General features: G+C 40.0%; 2 protein-coding genes across 3 annotated transcripts in view; one reads left to right on the forward strand and one right to left on the reverse strand.

Annotated features, from left to right (window-relative positions):
• SNX3 (sorting nexin 3) overlaps positions 1 to 10,110 on the forward strand; it is a 34,406-nt gene extending 24,296 nt beyond the window's left edge. For both annotated transcript variants that reach the window (XM_042444254.1, XM_042444248.1), the window contains exons 2-4: positions 6,482 to 6,577; positions 6,995 to 7,119; positions 9,428 to 10,110. In XM_042444254.1, coding sequence (XP_042300188.1) covers positions 6,482 to 6,577; positions 6,995 to 7,119; positions 9,428 to 9,533 — 327 coding nt within the window. In that variant the 3' untranslated portion in view covers positions 9,534 to 10,110. The remainder of the gene's footprint in view (positions 1 to 6,481; positions 6,578 to 6,994; positions 7,120 to 9,427) is intronic.
• Positions 10,111 to 12,138: 2,028 nt separating this feature from the next.
• The window catches only part of NR2E1 (nuclear receptor subfamily 2 group E member 1), a 46,224-nt gene continuing 37,518 nt past the window's right edge, over positions 12,139 to 20,844 (reverse strand). The window contains exons 6-9 of the mRNA XM_042444239.1: positions 16,995 to 17,091; positions 16,454 to 16,603; positions 13,839 to 13,944; positions 12,139 to 12,301 (exon numbers count right to left, since the gene is read on the reverse strand). Of these exons, the coding sequence (XP_042300173.1) occupies positions 12,139 to 12,301; positions 13,839 to 13,944; positions 16,454 to 16,603; positions 16,995 to 17,091 (516 nt within the window). The remainder of the gene's footprint in view (positions 12,302 to 13,838; positions 13,945 to 16,453; positions 16,604 to 16,994; positions 17,092 to 20,844) is intronic.

The raw sequence follows: 20,844 nt of genomic DNA on the forward strand, positions 1-20,844 counted from the left end.
AGACTTATTTCAGGGAATCTTTTGCGTGCAGGTGTATTATAAATAGAAATTGGTCATCAAAATGTGAAGTCTTTCCTGTTTAAAATATCTCAATTGGTAGAAATGGGGTAATATGAGAAGTCTGCATAATAAAAGGTGGCATATCCAATTCCTTTTCTTTGGAATAGCAACCCAAGTACTATATAGAACTCTTGGCTATACAATTCCTCTGACTCTGGCAATTCTTTCACTGTATTTCTGCATTCATAGCATTAAATGCAGGATTCTTGTGTTGCTGGCTTAGTGGTGGATTAGGTCTCTTGACAAAAGCATGAGGTTTGGATGTTAATACTTAGAAAATGCTTTCACAGGTGCTCTAATGACTGACTTAAGAATGAACCCTCTCCAGAGGCTTATGGTCTAAAGAGGCAAGAGTCATAAGAAAAGAGGAACAGATAATGACATGTCAAAGGCTGAAAAATGCATTTTCTGTCTTCAGTGTGAATTGTATAATCGGCCCTCCATATACACAGATTTTTTATCCACAAGTTCAACCATCCATGGTTTGAAAATATTGAAAAAATATATACATTCCAAAAAGCAAATCTTGATTTTGCCATTTTCTATAAGGAACACCATTATGCTGTGCCATTGTATTTAATGGGACTTGAGCACCCACGGATTTTCGTATCCACAAAGAGCCTTGGAACCAAACCCCAAGGGCCCACTCTACATAATTCACCATTACCACCACCACAACCAAAATATTGGACATGAAAGTCATAATTGTGTGTGCAACAGAAGTGAAAGAAGTTCATTTAGTCATAATAAAATCTATATTTATCCCAGTCTTGTATTAATAAGTTACCTAATAGCCACATGTCAGTGGTACTCAATTTTTTTTCCTTGGGACCCCCCTTTACATCTACATGCAGATGTTGCACACATACCCCATTTAATGTAGTACATGAATAAAAATATTTTGTTTATTTAGTGTGCGTATTTTCATTTGCACAATCATGTATATTCATATTTTAACAGTTTATAAGGAAATACAGTTGGCCCGCCTCTTCTGCGGGCTTGAGCTCACATGGAAGGCAACCTCTGATAGAAACAATGAGGCACATGCCCATAGCATGCTGTGGGAGCGTATCCCATTGTCCTTAATGAGATTTAAGCATACACTCAGTTCCCCTTACATGGGGGGATCTGGAAGCGATCCCCCGCCTAAGGGGCGGGGTGACTGTAACATCATTCAAATTAGATTTTATTTAAGTAAATTCATTATTTTAACTCAATGCATTTTAACAGCTTATAAGTTTGAGTGGCAGAGGAGGGATTTGGGAAGAGGCCCCCCCCCAGCAATTCTTATGCCTCCCCATGGGGGGTCCACCCCACCATTTAAGAACCACTGCCATATGTAACTGCGAAGATTAGTGGAGAGTCAGATTGCTCTGTCCAGCACACTTGAAGTCTGTGCAAGTTGTGGAGGAACGAAAGTCCCTTTCAGCATAGACAGAATTCAGTTACCTGGACCAAGCTTCTCTGTGCTTATGTCCCAGCATATGGGTCTTTCTGATATGCAGAAAATGGACAGATGGAAGAAGCTGTACTGTACCTTTTCTGCCCTTGAAAGTAGCTGGTTGCATGCCACAGGGGTAGCTTTAGCAGTTGATCTACCCAGTTACCTGGCCAAAATCAGTTGTTCGTTTCCCAGTTAAAATGTCTCACTAATGTCATTTAGCTGTCTTGTTTTGTCAAAGACTTGAGTATCAGCTTTCTCAGATGCTCAGTTCTAGATTTCCCAGTACTTTCAGTCTGATGATGCCACTGGGATTGAAAGTACAGTTGGCCCTCTGTTTTCACAGGGGATCCATTCCAGACACACACACACGTGAAAATTGAGACGCGCCAGTATTCAAGCCCCATAGGTTTGAATGGGGTGCGTGCCTGCAAGTTAATGGAGGACACCCCTCCACGAGAATGGAGGGGTGACTGTAATTGTAAAAAATGAATGTAACAGCTAGAATGAATTTGCAACTCACACTTGAGCATAAAAACCCGCTGGATGACTTTGGACAAGTTACATACTCTTAGCCTCAGATGATGGCAATGGTAAACCCCCTCTGAAGAAACTTGCCAAGAAAATCCTATTAGAGAGTGACCACAAATCAAAAATGACTTGGAGGCACACAACAACAGAGAGGTTAGTTTAAAATGTTGGAAATAGTCTCTCAAGGTATGCAACTGAAATGCTAGTCAGCCTTGAGAATCTCAGATCTTTGCAAGTGTCTTCAAGCAGTTGTCCTGAAGTATCTTAGGTCTGAACAGGAAGCTGCTCTGAAATACTGGAAGCTCCAAATGTGTTAGAGTAGAAGCATGATTGTGTCAAATGTTCAAAGGGGGGAGATGGAGGGGTACAAGTACCAGCTAAGCTTACTTTACCCAACACTGTACTTTTAAACCTTGTATGTTGCTTAGAGATTAACTTTTATAGGCTTCCGTAATGAAAAATAAGAATTTCTGAGACACTTCTTTCAGGACTTGATCTTAATTTACTGAATAAAAGAGCAGTTAACAAGAAGGATTAGGTAACTTGAGAGAATGGAATGTTAAAGGTAAAATCTCCTCTGCAGAAAACACGAAAACCGTACAGGCTTTAGACACTTACACTGACTTAATTTGAAAGGCTGAACTTTGCTGAAAAGCCAAAAGGTGAAATCAGAGAGCAATAATCCACTGGCTTTTTTCCTGGGAATATTTAGTCTGAGCGCAGAGGGGGACTGTATAGTGGTGTTCCCTAGCTAGGATAAAAATACTTTCACAAAAGCCTACATCTTTTAAGCATGACTTCTAGCATAAAGGGAGTTCTTATAGGTGTATGTTTCTTTTAAGACATTAATACAATGAGCTGTGTTGTGCTTCTCTGGGAAAAATACAAGTGCCTTCTTAATTCTCCCTGAGTTGGGTTTCACACTCTATACGTACAGGTATTGCTGTATGTTATTAAAATACCATGAGATTTACCACTAAACTCAAGCCTTTCCATTATAAGCCTTCCCATAAAGAGGGGAATGGGAAACAGATCTTGCAATGGATTGTAATAAGCTCCTAGCCTTAGAAGACCCTTTGAAATTCAGGGAGTTGCCATAAGTAGACAGGCAGCTTTAAGGTGTGTGCGCACGAGCACACACACACAGAGGCATGCTCCAGAAATAGATGCATATCACTGTTTTATCTTGTCAACAGTAGCACATGGGTGAATCCTTGGGTTGCTTCTTAAATCAAAGGTTGCTTTAAGTTATGCAAAAATGCAATCAACATATGTGTCATGCACATAGTGTTGGGAGCTGGAATTGGCTGCAGTTTATGAGTATACACATGCTGGCTGGAGATTATGGGAGCTGTTGCCCAGAAAATTAACTTTCCCAAACTCAGATGCCATTACAAGTTGGAAGAAAAGCTGGTAGGTTTTGCAATCAAGGATCGAGTGCATACACTCCACTGGCCATAAAATAAAAGCTGTAAAGGCCTGGGTATGTTTGAAGGTCTGGCTACTATCATTTTGTGTGGATAACAATGCATGAGCCATGGAGATAGGAAGATGAGGTATTTGAACGCTGTGATGCACCTAAAAACATGGGGCAGGATGCTACCAGTGTGCTGATGACACCCAAATGTACTTCTCCATACCTTCAAAAACAGCCTCACTGATAGTGTATCTCCTCTGAATGAATGCCTGGAAAAAGTAATAGGCTGGATGAAGATAAGCAAACTGAAACTGAATCCAATCAACAGAGGTGCTATTACGTGTTCTGTAGTGGGGTCTGTCAACCAGTTTTGGATAGGTTTACACTCCCCCTGCGAAAGATTGTGTTCACAGCTTAGTAGTGTTTCTGTCAGCCCAGATAGATGAAATGCTTATTATCAGCTTTGGCTGATAAGCCAGCTGTGCCCCCTCCTAGAATTGAAAGACCTAAAGATGGTGGGACTTCTACAATGTGTGCTACATTGGGCAGCCTTTGTACCAAGTGTGGAAACTTCAGTTAGTTCAAAACACATCAGACATATTGATCACGGTTACATCTAAGAGTGAGCATATCATATTAGTATTAAAATCACTCCACTGGCTACCAGTTCATTTCTGTGCAGTGTTGGTTATTACCTTTGAAGCCCTATTTGATTTGAGTCCAGGTTACCTATGGGATTGCCTTCTCTGGTATAATCCTGCCTGAACACTGGCCCTCTGAGGGACATTTACGTCAACTGGCCAGGTCAAGAATGGCAGCTGTTACCCAGAGGATATTTTCATTAGCTGCCCCTAGACTGTGGAATAACCTGCCAGGAGAGATTCAGCAGCTAAACATGTTGTCTGAATTCATAACAGCATTAAAGACCTACCGTATCTCTTCTAGCAGGCCTACCCAGCCAATTTTAAACTAATTTTTAAAAAGGTATATTTTTAATTTTATGTTGGATGATTTTAAAGTGTCCTATGTTTATGTGTATTAATGATTTTATGTGTTTTAATCTATGTTGTACCCCACCTCAAGTACCAGTGTGGTGTAGTGGTTTGAGCGTTGGACTACGACTCTGGCAATCAGGGTTTGATTCCCCGCTTGATTCCCCACTTGGTTTAAAAAAAACAAACACTGGGTGACCTTGGGCAAATCACACTCTCTCAGCCTCAGAGGATGACAATGGCAAACCCTCTCTGAAGAAACCTGCCAAGAAAACCCTAGGATAGGTTCACTTTAGAGTCACCATAAATAAAAAATGACTTGGAGGAATACAACAACAACATCCCTGCCTTGAAGAGGCAGGTAAAAAAATAAATGTTGTTGTTGTTGTTAAAACTATCAGCATTTATGCTTCTTTTAGTCAGTAACATCTTGGCAACAGCCCTCCAGGGCTTATAAATGCTGTGAAGCCCCAGTTTGGCCACTGTGGTCTCTGAGGGAAATCCAGAGGAGGAGAGTAAAGTTAAAATGTACAAATGTACTTTCCTTGTGTATCAGTAATAAAGATAATGCTGGTTGAGAAGGCAAAAGTGAAGTGATCACATCTCTGTCAAGGTACTTTGCTGGCAGTCATCTAACATTTGACTTTGTGTGCCTGATGGTGGATCACTGAGACAGAAATTAGTATTTCTGATAACTGTCCACCCTCCTGTTTGGTATGGTGTGGCCTAGCTGTGTCTTGCCATACAATTCAATATAGCTACATGTTTTACTGCCCGGCAGTTTTTGCTACCAGTGTTAGTGGGTCTCAGGTAGGGCTTTGGGTTTTACAAGACTGTTCTGGAAGATTTTAGTATCCCTGAGGAGCTTGCAAGTTTTTGGCCTCCATGACAACCATGGGTATATATATCATACTGTTATACGACTCCACTCATACCAAAGGATGGTGATCTGTGAGAATTTGAGAATCTGTTATTAACTACTTAACAGGGTGTGAATTTGCTAAGGTTTCTAGTCCTAGTGGTGGGAAACCTTTTATGTGCTTTCAAACTGATGAGTCTGGTTGGATTTGTAACTGCTCTGACAAATGGCTTGTTTTCATGACTAGCAGTCTTGTTGAAGCTCAAGTTGACCTCTGGAATGAGGAAATTACTGGGCAGTTGATGGCTCTTATGTGCTGCCTCCCCCCCCCCCCAAAAAACAAAAACAAAAAAACCTCAGGTGTTCTGGCTTTCCAGGAAACTTTCTAAGTGACCATGCAATTGCAGGAACAACAGCAGAGAGACAGTGAAGAGAAAGATGTGTAGTGAGTCCAGTCAACACAAAATGGAGCTCATTAGAACTCCTGTTTCATGGTGTTGAGGAAATTTCACCTTTGCATTGGAACAATGTTGTCTTTGTTAGATCCATGTGGCCTGTTGCCACTAAGCCATGAATGCAAAACATATAGTCCTCTTATTATACTATGGAGTGAGATGCAAAACACTGGTGACAGAATTGTCTGTCTGTGTTTGAATATACAATTTTCATCATCCTGCAGAGAGACAATTGTTCTGCCTCTAGTGCACAGCCATTAGAGGTAGGGCAATAAAGTCCATTGTACAGTGCGTCCTTGCCTTATGCGGGGATCCGTTCCAGATCCCGCTGCGTAAGGCGAATTCCACCTATGCTCGAGCCCCATTGTTTCCAATGGGGCTTGTGCACGGCAGCCATGACGGCGCAGCGGCGCGCAGAGCACAACAGGCGCACGCGCCAATTCAATTGAATGGGACGCGCTGCCCCTTCCACCCTGCTCGCGCCCCGCGGCTTGAGCGCATATGCTCAAGCCGTGTATGGCGCGCCCGCGTATGGCACGGGCGCGCTGTAGATCCTCATAACTGGATTAAAAATTACCCCTTGCAGTCCCTCCCATGTAATGAATGAAGTGCATCTGGAGTGCAATATCCTGAAGGAACAGTATAGCCACAACATAACCAAGCCCATTAATATCACAACTGTATTTTTTAGTCAGGTGATCTGACAAGTGGTGATCTTTTTTTCAGACAAACCTTCCCATCTTCAAATTGAAGGAATCTTGTGTCAGAAGGAGATACAGTGATTTTGAATGGCTTCGAAGTGAACTAGAAAGAGAGAGTAAGGTAAGTCAGGAATATTTTCTGAGATGCAAAATGCTAAATGGCTTTGTGGTGAAAAGGATTGCCAATTTGGTGCTGAAATTTATTATAGTTGGAGCACATGCAGTACAAATTGTTCTGCATCCACACAGCTGTGTTTAAGCTTCAGATAGTGAAAGGAGGGGTCCATATGAAATTGACAGTGTATCTGGAGTGTCATCTTCTGAAGGAAGAGATACAGTCCCAAGAAAAGTAGCCATGCTGGTAAAAGATTCTGAGAACTGTAGAAGCAAAAAAATGCATTTCCCTGAGGTGCCGCCCAGGCATAGTTAAGTACATTCATTTATTCATTGTGTGTGTGTGTGTGTGTGTGTCTTGACAACCATGCCCTCTGCTTTCTGCAATATGGAACTAGGACCTGAAATGTTAACTATCCCTTAGGTTGTTGTACCACCCTTGCCTGGAAAGGCTTTTCTCCGCCAGTTGCCTTTTAGAGGAGATGACGGGATATTTGATGATTCCTTCATTGAGGAAAGGAAGCAAGGGCTTGAACAATTCATAAACAAGTAAGTGGGAGACTTTTGTTTTCTTGTATTGTGCAGAAACCCAAATAACAGAATGTATGATTATGGGTCTGACAAAGGTCCTAGTATTAGTGCTAACAGATACCTGATTATATGTTACATGCCAGCATGTATCATTCAGTAGTCTTTTTGTGGTCAGTAGACATTGTGCACAGCTGAGCTCAGAATACTTCTGAATCACTTTTCGGGTTGAGCTGCTTGAACACTGTTAATATCCAAGCTGAACAGTGTACAGATGCCTAACACTTGCTGCAGTGACTGAAGTATTTGTAGTGACCTGGGTTTTGTTTCTTAATTTATGCAAATTGCTGAAATTATAGCATGTAAAGATAGAATCGTGCAAATAAGGCTGGAAGGGGGAGGGATGTACATTTCATCAGAACAATTTGGCTATCATCTCTAGCTACAAGCATGTGCTTTTCAGACTGTGGAATGTACTTGCATATGTAATTCTGAAGGCTAAGTGGGTTGCAGGAAAGTCGTGCGTATCTTTACAATCAGAAAAGCAGCTTGGCTGAGATGACTGCCACTAAATTATCAAACTGGCTATTGGCATATGTTGACCAAAGTGGTCAGGTCATATGCTCAAATTCAGGTTGGCAGAGAAAAGGAACAGGCAGATCATTCCACCTTTTTAACAATTCCCTGTAGTGTAAAGGTTGGAGAGCCTTTGATCTTCCAGATTTTCTGGACTATAGCTTTCATAATCCTTTACAATGCTGGCTCGGATCAATGAGACTTGTAGGCTAAAACATCTAGTAGTTCAAATGCACTCTGCCTCCAGCTTTTGAATCCAGAAAGAAAACCAAATGATGAAAATTAAGCAGGCATTGGGCTCTGCATTTACTGAGTACTTTCTTTCCCTGCCTGCTGGAACTTAAAAAACAAATCCAAACCAAGGTATGAATCAAAGTGGTGCTGTGTTGCTAAAAGCAGACAGTTCTGCCACTACCCAGTTCTCTCTGGATTTATATATGAGATGACTCTTGTTGACTGCCTCCCATTTTGACTCCATTGATATATGATCAATGATGCCAGATTGGAATAATTTTCTGAAACACCCATCTCATTCATATGAAGAGAGCTGTTTTGGACATGGTGGTCACCTTAATGGCACTAAGATGATTTTGTTGCAGTTGTCCAGGATCAATGCAGTTAGGCTGGATCTTAGGGCCAATGCTTAGAATATACCCAATATAAAAGAGAGAGGAGGCCTCACACTGCTGTAGTACTCTCTCCTGCCAGACCTCTCATTCTGCTGGAATACTATCCTGATGTTATCTGAAATAAGTTTGTAAATGAAGCTCAGTAGTGTTGAGTGTAGGCTTAAAATGTTGCAGATTTCCTCTAGTTAAAGGAATATGAATTACAGAGCCTGGCAAATGTGGTCTGCCTTGGCATGAAAGACTTGGAAGACAGCTTTCAACATGGAGCAAGACAATCTGCTAACCTTTGCAGATGTTTTAGCAGAGATGCTGCCACCGCTGGGCAGAGGTTCTCTGTCTGCATGTGCAGAGTGCAGTAGGACTAACTCATTGCCAGTATAGCAGCCCTGGTAATGAGTGGGTGGAAAGCAAAGCAGCCACACCATCTCTGCCCAGAAGTGGCTGCACCACAGCTTCTACTTCCCAGGTTCAGAAGTCCCTGCCATTCTCCAGAAGTAAATCCCACTTTTGTCCTCCTTGTTGTAGCTGAGACTTTGTGAATTGCTTCCAGACTTTAGTGACAAATCACTACCATCCCAAAGGGGTCTGGGTGCTACAAGTGATCTGCAGACAGTACTTTGCCCTCTCCTGATCAAGGGGCGAGCCATTTGCATGGGCGAGCTATTTCCATGGAAGGATATGCTAAAAAGTTCTAAATGGCTGGTGTGTTTTGTGTTCTGTTCTCTATTGATGAGGGAAACTACTTCAGAAAACCCATACTGAACAAAGCATATGATGATGATAAAGGAGTATGTGACAGAATTCTGTACCTGCTTAGAGTAGTTTGTACCTTCTTTGATAAAGATGGGTGTTGACTTAGCAATAGTTGCATATCTGCTATTCTTGAAAGCAAAGGGTCAGTGAACTTGTTACACTTGTAGCACCACCAGATACAATTTGGAGATCCCCTATGCCTGTATATAGAGAAGAAGGGAAAGTGAAAAATTTAGTTGATGGGTAGCCATGTGTTATGATTTTGGCATTCCTAGAAGCAAGTTGATGACAACATGGTCATTTTCCTAGGAATTTATGTTGCTGAAGATACTTAAAATTGAAAAATATCTTGTTCAATTTTCATTTTCTAGAGTTGCTGGCCACCCTCTGGCACAGAATGAACGCTGTCTTCATATGTTCTTGCAAGATGAAGTAATAGACAAAAGCTACACACCTTCCAAAATAAGACACGCTTGAATGCTGCACAACACTTTAACTGGCATAAATGTTAGTGATTAATTTACTTGGTCTAAGATTTGTAGTTTAAGGTTTTAGCATGCTGCAGACAAACTGGCACAAGAAGCCTTCGGTATACTAAAGGCACTGCTTGATCTTTGCATTCATTTTATGGCATTAAAGAACTCTAGGTAAATCTGCTCTCAGACTTCTGATTAAATGGCTTTTAAGACTCTAAATATTTTGAAACTCTTTGTTTTCCTTTGCAATGACCTTGTGGTGATTACTGACTTGGCCTTACTTGAACTTGCACTGTTCTGGTGTTGCACGTTCACTTTTATTTGATTAAAACACTAGAATGTCTCTGTAAAATAACTAGTATTCAATCTGCAATTTGGTGACTAACATGGTGCATTGTTTTCAATACCCCTTGTGAATATGAGCACTTCTGTAGTTGTATCCTTCAGGCTGAAAAAACAAACAAACCTTTGTACTGAAAAGCAATGAGGGAACTATCTTTATATTGTGTAAAAAAAATCAGATTTGTATACTAAGATCATTTGTCTAAGTTGTTTTGAAATAAAAAAATAAAAATGCAGTTATGTGTCTTTATTGCTGTGGGAGAATGGGAACAGTCAGTTTGAATTACCTCCTGACAAATGTTTCCCTGCTGATACTGCAATCCTGGTGCACTTCCTCTCATTCAGGTTAATATTTCTGAAAGGATTTGCCTCCCTTCATTTTCAAGTGCTAAATATCTCTTCTGATATGCTACAGTCCTGTGTGTTTTTGAATGTGTAGGTGCCAGAGGATGAACTTGTTTTGTCCTTTCAGATTATAGGAGCATAGTTGGATACATCTTGCCCTAGGCTTCCTGAAACGCTACTGACACATGGGAAGCAGAGATGGAGCCGGGGTGGAACTTCATGCTCAGTCTCTCCATGCAGAATCTAGAAGGTCTTTGTATCTACAAGTGGAAGAAGATGGAACTGATTATATTGAAAACATGAGCAAGTTAAGTAGGACGGCATACAATTCTCACTCCATTGGAATCTGGCAGAACTTCAACAAGCTTACTTTAGAGTCAAATGTTTTCATTATGCAGTCAGCTCATTGTCTGCCAGTTTGAAGGGAAAGAAGTCTCTTTTAACCCATAAATAAGACAACTTTACTTGGCATGAAATGTATTGGAAATTATTGTAGTACAGTACTGGATCCTATTTTGAAGACAAAAATGCATACAGATCTTACCATGCTCACAGAGAAAATGAACAGCAGCAACTGGCTGTTTTATTAATGTTTTTGTTCAGAGGAATTATATCAGCAGGCAATGGCAAGCATCAGTGGAAAACAACATTTAATGAAAGACCATACTATCATATATATTTAATATATTTTTATTTTTGTAAATACAATGAGTACAACCTTAACTTCACAGATCAGTTAATCCACTTTTGTACAAGAGAAGTTTTACTCATTCTATGATACTTCAAGTGCTGATTCTCTTTCCTCAGTGCTAGTTCCTAAAACAAATAAAAACTTGAAAAGTACAGCAGTTATCTTTTATTTTCTCCTACATTTTTGATAAGTCTCGTCAAATTAAGCAGCTCATAATACTTTTTTTGTGGGACTAGGTGGGCAAGTGGGAAGGGATACGAGAGATAAAGTCTTTTATCAGAACCTGGAATTTTCTAAAAGCCACTAGAGCCATAAAAATGATTAGGTTTGTACTGATTAATCAGCCTTTCCATCTTTTGTAAGACTTCAAGCTGCTTATTGTAGTTAGGTACCTTCTTATACATCTCATTGACAAAGAGTTTGGACCCCATTGCCTTTGGTTTCAGCACTATGCCAGTGGGACAGCAATCAGTTTACTCCATCCTCCGTTTTCTTTTATTTGGTTTTGCTGTTTAGTCTTCACTTAACAAGTGATTAAAAAACTTTTTTAAAGCTCTTCTGTCTGAGATGCTAAACTGAACTGAAGCATTGTCAAGACTTACATGGGAAGTTTGTTGCTTTATGTATTTATTTTTGAACCGTATGGTATGGCCTATTGAATCCAAAAGTAATACTCCTCTTCTTAAAAATCCAAGGCCACTTTTATTATATGTTAGAACTGAAGTACATGTTTTAATAATGGTATTCAGTGTTGCCCCCTTATAAAAAGGATTCACCAACAAAGTATTTTGAAAGGAAAAATATATTTTGAAGGCCACCTCATGACACATGACAACAGAATGATGTTTGGTTATCCATTTTTCCAAAGTATGACAAAAAACCACCCTAAAATACCTTCTTTATTTTGTCAAATCTGCCAGCTAGACAGACTAGTACAGCCTTTTGTTAACTATGAATGACAACTCAATTGGTTCAACCAAATTGCTACAAGAGAAGCAGCTGCCAAGTTTAGACCACAGCAGTTTTGGAACTCAGTACTTTAACCAGGGTCTCAGATTGATTTGTTCAAAGCTGCAGAATTGTATCTATTGGGTTTTATTTTGTCAATAGGTTAAATGTTTCGAGGCTTCAGCTTCTTGTCGAGTCGGTGAGTTCAGGCTTGTTCTTCACTGATAAAAAGTTCTTCAGAAATTTTCAACCTGATTTTTGTCCTCCTCTTCAGGTCTGTCTATATGTCACTGGATTTGTACATATCTGAAAGCAGTCTTGTAATTGGCACATTCCCAATGGTTTTTTTGAAAAAGACTTCTTCTATTGTTGAGGGGCTAATGGAGCGCAAAGCTGGCAAAAGCAACAAGAGTTTCCCAAAACGACAGGGCTGTGTGGGGTACCTAGAAAATAAACAAGAATATTATAATACAAGAACTGGTCAGACCATTAATCTTTTTTAGCAGTTGCCTAGATGAAGGCAAACAGAATATCAACCAATTAGCTTCCTTTGGCATCTAAAAACTGATCTAAATCATGGAGCTAGCCTTAGAATGGTTGGAGTAAGCAACTGTTGCCTGCCAGATGTTCTTGGACTCCAGTTCACAGCATTCCTCACAATTGGCTAAGCTGACTAGGGTTGACAGATATAATTCAACATCTGGAGGATCACACTTTGCCCATCAGGTTGGAGTACTGCAAGGCAAGACAGCTATGTGTGAATATTTGTATTAGAACTAAAACCTAGAATATGGTGATACATTTTAAATTTAAAATGGCTGTGTCTGAGCACAGTTAAGAATTTGATTTGAGTGCCACAGCTATGCTCACAGTCTTTTCTCCCTAAATCCATTTCTACTCCTTCTATACTTAAAACAACTAGGAATCAAAGGTTTGCTGGTTCTACCAGTTGATCCTCATGTACCTTTTGGCCATTCTGGGGGTAAAGGTTAGAGTCATTGTTAGATTGTTAGATCAGATGTTAAGAAATATTTGCATTTCAAATCAATATGAGCTTTAAGGACTTAACTTGGGATTAATCAAGCTCTTTAATTATATACTCTCCCTTATCTGTCAGTTTACATTCTAAATATTTGGGGCCAAATCCAAGTGCTCCTCTTAACTAGAGTATATCAGTTGAATCAATGGGACTTACATAAGTGTTGACTTGACAAATGCCTGTGATTTGGTAGTTGTCTTGTTGGGACAAATAATCAGATGTAGCTCAAAATCACATACATAAATCTAGAGGCCAGCAAGAATAAAATTACAAACTACAGCAATATCTCTTAATACAGGCATGGGGAATCATGCAGTCCTCAAGGTCCTATTGGACTCCAGCTCCCAGTTTTTCTGCAGTCCAATATCTGGAAGACTTCATGATTCCCACGTCTACCCTAACCAAACAAAAGCATGTGTCTTAAAAGTGCTAATTATTTGAAAGTAAAAGGGGGAAAACCAACTTTTAAAACCTCTGTTACTTATGAAAAAAATACTGTTTTTAAAATCATTGGTTGGATCCAGATTTAGGCATGCACAACTAACATCAACCCCCCGAAAGTGCTAATACAGATGATGGAGAGTGCTGCTGAATAGGGTAATCTGTACTATAGGCATATAGGGGACCCCCAAAATCCAGCAGATTTACCTTTATTCATCAGAAGACAAACCCTGGGTCTGACTCAAAATATCAGGGACAAGGAACCTTGGGCCCTCCAGATGTTTTGGACAAAAACTCATCATCCTTTACCATTAACTATAGTGAATGGGACTTCTGGAAGTTGAAATCCAAAAGATTTGGAAGGCATTCATTCCCCAGCCCTGTTTTTCATCAGGGATTTGCTTTAAATGTGTTGCCTTCAATTCTGTTTAATCTTTTTGCTGGCATGACAAAACAAATTCAGAGCTTGGAAAAAATATCTTCAGCACTAGCATTCTCACCTAGTATGAATGTAGCTGTTCAGGGTAAGCTGAGCTTCATCTTGAAGAGCTGCAATGGCAGCAGCATTTCTAAAACTTCTGAGTTCCGAACCACTGTGCGTAGGTACTGCAAAGCAGACAGGACACGTCACTTTAATAATTAGAACAGTGCAATCCAGCCGAGCAACTATGTTGTGTTTCATTACCACACAATTCCTTAATAGTACCAACATGCAGGAAATATCTGACTGGTTCCAATTCCGCTGCTTATGACAGCTTTCCCCAGTCTAATGGCCTCCAGGCCAGAACCTGGAAAAGTAATTTTTTTTGGACTACAACATTCAGAATCCTCAGCCAGCTTCTCCAAAAGCAAAATTTCCAAGCTCCAGATATGTTGGACTACAATTTTCACAATCCTCACAGCCACCTGGGAAATATTATAAGAATTACAGTCCAGGACACGTGGGGTGGGTTTATATTTTATCACTTGGGTATGTTGTCAGGACACCCAAACTAGAAAACCTCCCAGGACAAATGACAATTTTAATCATAAAATACCATTACATTTCAAGTTTACAAGAAACAGAAGGAAGCAATGCTACTGCTAATTCAATCCCAGTTTTGGAAAGCTAATCAAGATTAGAGATGAGAACTGCCATTTCCCCCCCAAGATCTTTCTAAGACTTTTATGTAAGACTGTGTACAGTATCAAATCATTACCAATTCCTTGTCTTGGTTTCCTTTTCTCAGTATTTTTATGGGAATGAGTGCAAAATGTCTGCTTGACAGGATGGAGAACTAGTGGAGACAAAATAATTTTCTCTGTTTTAGTGATGTTCTATTTTTATCAGGGGTTTTGCCTCCTCAAACTGTCAGAGAGGCTCCTTATTGTTCAGATGTTCCTGGCTTATAGTATAACAAATAGATAAATAAATTCAATTTGTAATTATATTCTGAATAAAGTGTACTTTTACTGTTTCATACATGATAATTTTATGCTAAGACAAGCTATATATAATGCATTTTACGTTCCTAATGTAACAACATAACTTTCAACCTATAAAGGGTGCTAATGCTGTATTGTTACTTTTTTCCAAAAATTTCCAGGTTTTTTGTTTGTTTGTTTGTTTGCGGGGGCAGGGGGGAACAGGCAAAAACATTATTCCCCATGATTTCAACATTTCAGGGAATTTCACAACTCTTGTCAAAATAGAAAGCTCATGGACATCCTCTACAACATGCTTGGACATAGGTAGATATTAAAGAGGCACAAGTTTCTATACCTCCGAGGCTTTCCCAGGATTGCTCCTCTGCATGTTTTATTATGTCCGGGTATGGTATACTGATGGCACCATTAAGATTATGATAGAGTTCACAATGTGACATAAATCATATCTCGTAAGTATGCTGGGGCCAGATTATGAAAAAATTTAGAGGTCACTTTCCAATATCAGCTGAGATCCTTCATTGTTTATTCAGTTACAAATGTGTAACTAATTACTGTCTCATGTCTTGATCCTCCAAACCTACCTTAACAGCCAGCAGCCACACCAAGTGATGGAGATCAGTTCTCCATCAGGTCACAGCAGAATGATGTTTCCAGGCCCCTCTAGCTAGTATTGAGGAAGCAACAATCAGAAGCAGAACCTGTCACAGTCCATGGTCACAGCCTTGTTCCCTGTCAGGAGGGAGCTGGAAACGCCATTCTCTTTTCACTCTGTTCAACAGCTGAACAGACCTCCATTGCTCCGTTTGACTACTTGGTGTTGAAGTAGGTTGGGGAGGAATTTGTGATCATGGTAACATTGCCACAATCATGAATAAGCAGTATTAATACAAAACAGCTACAAATGCACAACTAGATCGTGAATCTGTAACTTGAATACTGGATGTCAGCCATCCTTTGTAGTACAATGTTGATCAAGATACTAAATTCACCAACAACTGGGAACAGTAATTAATTTGGGGGGTGGGAGGAGTAACCTTAAGTCAATTGGGATTTTTGCAATTGCCAGTGCAAGGAGCAAAGGTTGGCACACTTTGTCTTGCTGTCCCAGCTGAGAAGATGATCTGTTTGGCAGAGTACATGGCATATCCATTAAGTCATGCTGTTGAATGCCGCTTGCTATTGGAGAGGCATTCAGGATTACTGTGCACAGTCTACCAGTGTATTCCAGTAACATTATGATCCTGTTGTCCCTGGCAAGTATCTGAGGGTCCATAGGATGGATTGGAAAGCCCCCTTCAATGTTGGTGGCACACTTGCAATCTCAAACAAAGATCTTAGATCCCTTTCTCCTGTCCCTGTGTAAAGAGCCAGGCCCTTCAGCTCCCCAAGACAGAGGTCAAATGAAAGAGATGGGAAAGAGGAAGCAAGTCAAGGAAAGTGTGCAGAGCTGATAAAGCATATTGGGAACTTAGACCATCCTTGAAGGTGGTCTAAATTTATTTCCTCCCATTTCATGCAGTGGGAGGGAAACTGATTTTTAAAAAAAAGAGGAGGAAAAAGAGCAAAAGCCACTTCTCCCTCCATCCCTTCCAGAAGGAATGTATATATTTCAGGTATTCATATCCCAAGAATCCTCCAATTTCAGGGTTATGATTGTTTGTTTAATCTATTTTCATGCATTTCTTACCAGCTTTAAAAGTGACGATGCATTTAAGGCAGGCGAATTCTGTAGCATCTAACCGAAGCTGTCTAAATCTAGCCACAACCTCTTGTAACGCCTGTATTTCTGAGATAATCTTGTTTAGCTTTTGAGAATCTGTGTTGTCACCGTTCATGCCTGGAACAAAAGTGTGTGAAATACATATACTGTTAAGTCATTTGAATATATGATAGATTTTTTTAAATTTAAAAAAATCATACATATCAATAACCGTTCAATTGTCACTTTCTGAGATCTGCTTCAACACAAAACTGACTATATTATAGGAAAGTTAGTATGAAATCTTCTCTTGGATGATAACAAACACAGTAATTTGCATTTAAATAACAATGCAAGCAGTCATGAATGCAACAAAACAACATTATTTGCATTTAAATATAGATTTATAAATGACAGGTATACTCCATTGTTTGGAAGACATTTGTTATTCTTTACATGTTGTCCTTTTTCAGTAATGTATTTTTATGGTAATTTCTATAACAAAGTCATTAAATTGTGCAATTCTTACCAGATACAGCCAGTAGAGTGTTAGCATCAACTGGAATGGCCCATTGTGCTATTCCTAGAACAAACAGTTCCCTCCAAGCATCTTCCAAAAGCATCAGCTGTCATACAATAGAGGTACAATATAACATGGTGTATAATTTATAGATTGATAAACAATTCCAATATGTAAATTTCTGTTTTTTTTTTTTTAAATAATGGCTTTAAAATGCTGCACTGTTTTCCCATCCTATCCTTGCTTGGGTAATAGTTATTCCTTTCTCATTTCACCATATGCATCCACAGATAGTATGGATAAGTGTGTCTCTGTGTTGGGATAAATCTTTGAAATTACAGCTTCTTATGAAGTGTAAAAACAGAAATAAAGCTCTTGCCCTCAAAAGCATGAAACCATCATGAAGCTCCACTCCTGAAAGTGAATGCCACACATCCTGACTGTTTTCTTTTCTAAAGCATTGTAAACAAGAAGAGCTAAATACAATATAGCAAAATTCATTTCCCCTGAAATTTCCTTAGGACTGGAGCGTGGCTTTGGTGCAGCTTCCAGGCTCTTAGGACACATGCAGCATTTAAACAGCATACCTCCAAAGTGACCTGAAGCAGCTTTATTTTGGCCTGTCTGTTCAGGCCCATAGATGAATCTGGCCTTCTGAAGGTCCTAATCTGATGGTCATATTTCTTTTTGCGTACCACCATCATTTCCTGGTTTCCCTGCTTTTGTATAGGTTTTTCTCCCATTCTGAAGAAATAGGAGAATGCATCTTCTAAGGTTTAGCAACTGGCAGTAGGAGCTTTAATAAAACATTTGCTAATATCTTTACTTATGCACATATGCCTCTGGCCCTAACCAGCACCCCCTGAGAATTTATCTGACATTGAATATAGCTGTCAGTCTGAAAGAAATTCTCCAACCTTGCAATACCCTCAGCCTGCGTTTTTATCCCATAACATAACACCCATTGCCCCAGTGGTGTAGATCTACACTAGTGGTCCCCAAACTGTGCTCTTTAAGGGATTTTGGAGCCCTGGTGGCACAGTGGTTAAATGCCTGTACTGCAGCCACTCACTCACAAACCACAACTAGTTCAATACTAGCAAAAGGGCTGAAGCTCGACTCAGGCTTGCATCCTTCCGAGGTTACTAAAATGAGTACCCAGCTTGTTGAAGGCAATTAGCTTATACTTTGTAAAGCGCTTAGAGAGTGCTTAAGTGCACATTTTGGGGACCACTGATCTACACTATTAAAACAGGCTGAAGCATGTTACAGATCAGGCAGTGGAGATTCAAAGATTCAGAACAGCACTTTTTTTGTTAATTGGGTCTATGTGTCCCTTGGTGTTCCTTCTCTGCATTATATGATGTGTTCCTGGCTACTACTTCTGGCAGTCATAATAGAATTTTACTACCTAGGGATAGAAATGATGGATGACCTGTTTTCAGAAATTGCTCAATTGGACATGAAACCCTGACCCAGCTTCCCATTGGTCAGGAAGAATATAAAGCTAGATGTTTCTCTGGCTTTAGGAGGACACCAGAGAGGCAACACTATGCAGGCATGCCTTCCTTTTGAAATGCTATGGTGCTATCCTTTCTTTCAGACTATGGACTAGAAATATGTGGTGATGATCTTAAAAAATTGATGAAGGTGATATCCTTCTTCTTTAAGCCAAGAAATGACGAGTCTTCAGCTTGCCCTTTCTGTGTACCCCTAGTAAGAATGAACAGAGGAACATAAGCCAAGCCTCCTTAAGTTAACTCATTTGGGTGAACAGAAATGGAGAAAAGTTCAATAACCATGCAGTGGTGACTGCTCCAAGGACTGAGCTAGGAATGACTTTCCCAAAGTGTTACCAGTAACATCTGACCTCTACAATTGTCACATAGCCTTTGAGTGACTTGGCAGATTATTTATCGCTTGCTTGTAAATCATCATTGAAAAGATCTTTGCAAATGGGCCTATTATCTGTCAGATATTCATGTCATGCTTGTGGTCAGGAAGAAAAGAGCTGAGATCATGTATTGGGAAATTAATGTGCATTACATGGTTATGGCTCCATAAAACTATCCTCCCTAAACTACCCTTACCACCTTGTAAGCAGTACAGCTTCTGAACATAGATATTTTTGTTTTGTCAGAGAGTTGACACATCCAACTATTTTCCTTTAGGTGGATGTGCTGTGATAGGCATTCACAGGGACCTCCAAGGGTCTTGGGTTGTCCTGGAAGATGTCATCCTTGCCTCATTTCCAGCTATAGGAAAATAGCTGCATGTTTCTCCACTGATCCCCCCCCTTCTCTAATAATACTGGGAACTTAGAAATGGCCATGTTGGGAGGTGGGTGCACTGCTTACAAGGTGGGTTGGGGGAAATTTGGATCAGTACATGGTTGGAACAAAATTCCATCCTCCACAATGATCAAAAAGATGAGCTGCACAATTCTGACTTGATCTGTCGTAATTCAGTAACAGATGCCAACCATGGGTCTGTCTTCCATCCTTACCTAAATAATTCAGAGGTGACCTCCAGAGCATTTCTCTTTCTGTTGCACTCATAATTGTGAGATTAAGGCTGCAATTGTAAACCATAAATTCAACTCAATGAGACTTCCATCTGATGAAATATGCTTAGGATTGGGCTACAAAGTGCCAACAGCAACTTCCATCTGTCTTTCCGTTTCACACATTATTGAGTATGCTTATTGAAACCAGAATTTGCATTTGATGGAAATGAAAGAACAATAGGAGGAAATGATCCTATCCTAAATTCACCATTCTGAATTTGGGTTGAGCTAAAATCTTCAGCTCATAGTCTGGTCTTTAAAACCCAGAGAGGATAATGATGTCATTAATAAAATCTTAAAATCTTTGGGCTTCCAGGGTGTATGGATGGGGTGGGGGGATTAATTTCACATAACGATTCATGAAACTTGCCTTTAATTTTCCCTGTTAGCTATGCAGCCCGTTCATTTAAAATGACAGCATAATCTGATTCCTGACATGGATAATAGGCCTATTTGGTAGAGTTCTGTTCAGTGATAACTTTAATCTGTGCTAAGCCACTCCTAATATATCGATGGGACTCTCATTTCTCTGCAAGAGCCTCCCCCCCCCAATACTCCACCTCTCTTACTTCTAAGACCCATTTATTCTACTGGAATGGCCTTTTGGATAAAGTTTTACAGCCAAGTGAATTAAATATTTCTCTAAATGAGGGAAGGAAAATAGGTGACCTCCACCAGACATTGTTACTGCCTAAAATGAGGGATGGAGAATATGTGACCCCATCCAAACTACAACTTCTATCATTCATCACAATTAGCTATGCTGGTTTAGAGCTCATGTGTACTGCAGCCTCACAACAACTATATGACCACATATTCCCAGCTCTGACCTTAAACAGAAGTCCTGGCAGCACCACAGCAGTGGAAGGAGGGCTGTGGGGCCATGGGGAAATAGTTCGTTTAATCAGATGTTAAGAGTTGTATTCTTTTGTGTCAAGTAGGAAAGGAAAAGAAAGACCCCTCTAACTCAAGAGTCAATAGCACCATTCCCAGTACTCACACTAAATCTGCTATTGTTTAAAACAAGTTAAATGAAGGTGTGGGGGAAAACAGATCTAAACAATAATGAAATAAATACGTTTATCACACAGCATTCTGGCTGTGGGTACTAAATGAGAATGAAATGGAATGCACTTTATCACATGGCCAGGTTCCCATCCAGGTCCCATTTGGTGCTCAAAGTGTCCCTCGCCTGTCCCAGAGTGAGAACTGTTAAAAAGGGTTCTCAGCTGGCAGGAACGTTTTCGGACCGTTCCAGGTGATTTCAGTGTGATAAGCCAACCAGTTCTCAAT

The sequence above is a fragment of the Sceloporus undulatus genome, chromosome 1, assembly GCF_019175285.1.
Source record: "Sceloporus undulatus isolate JIND9_A2432 ecotype Alabama chromosome 1, SceUnd_v1.1, whole genome shotgun sequence".
Lineage (NCBI taxonomy): Eukaryota > Metazoa > Chordata > Lepidosauria > Squamata > Phrynosomatidae > Sceloporus > Sceloporus undulatus.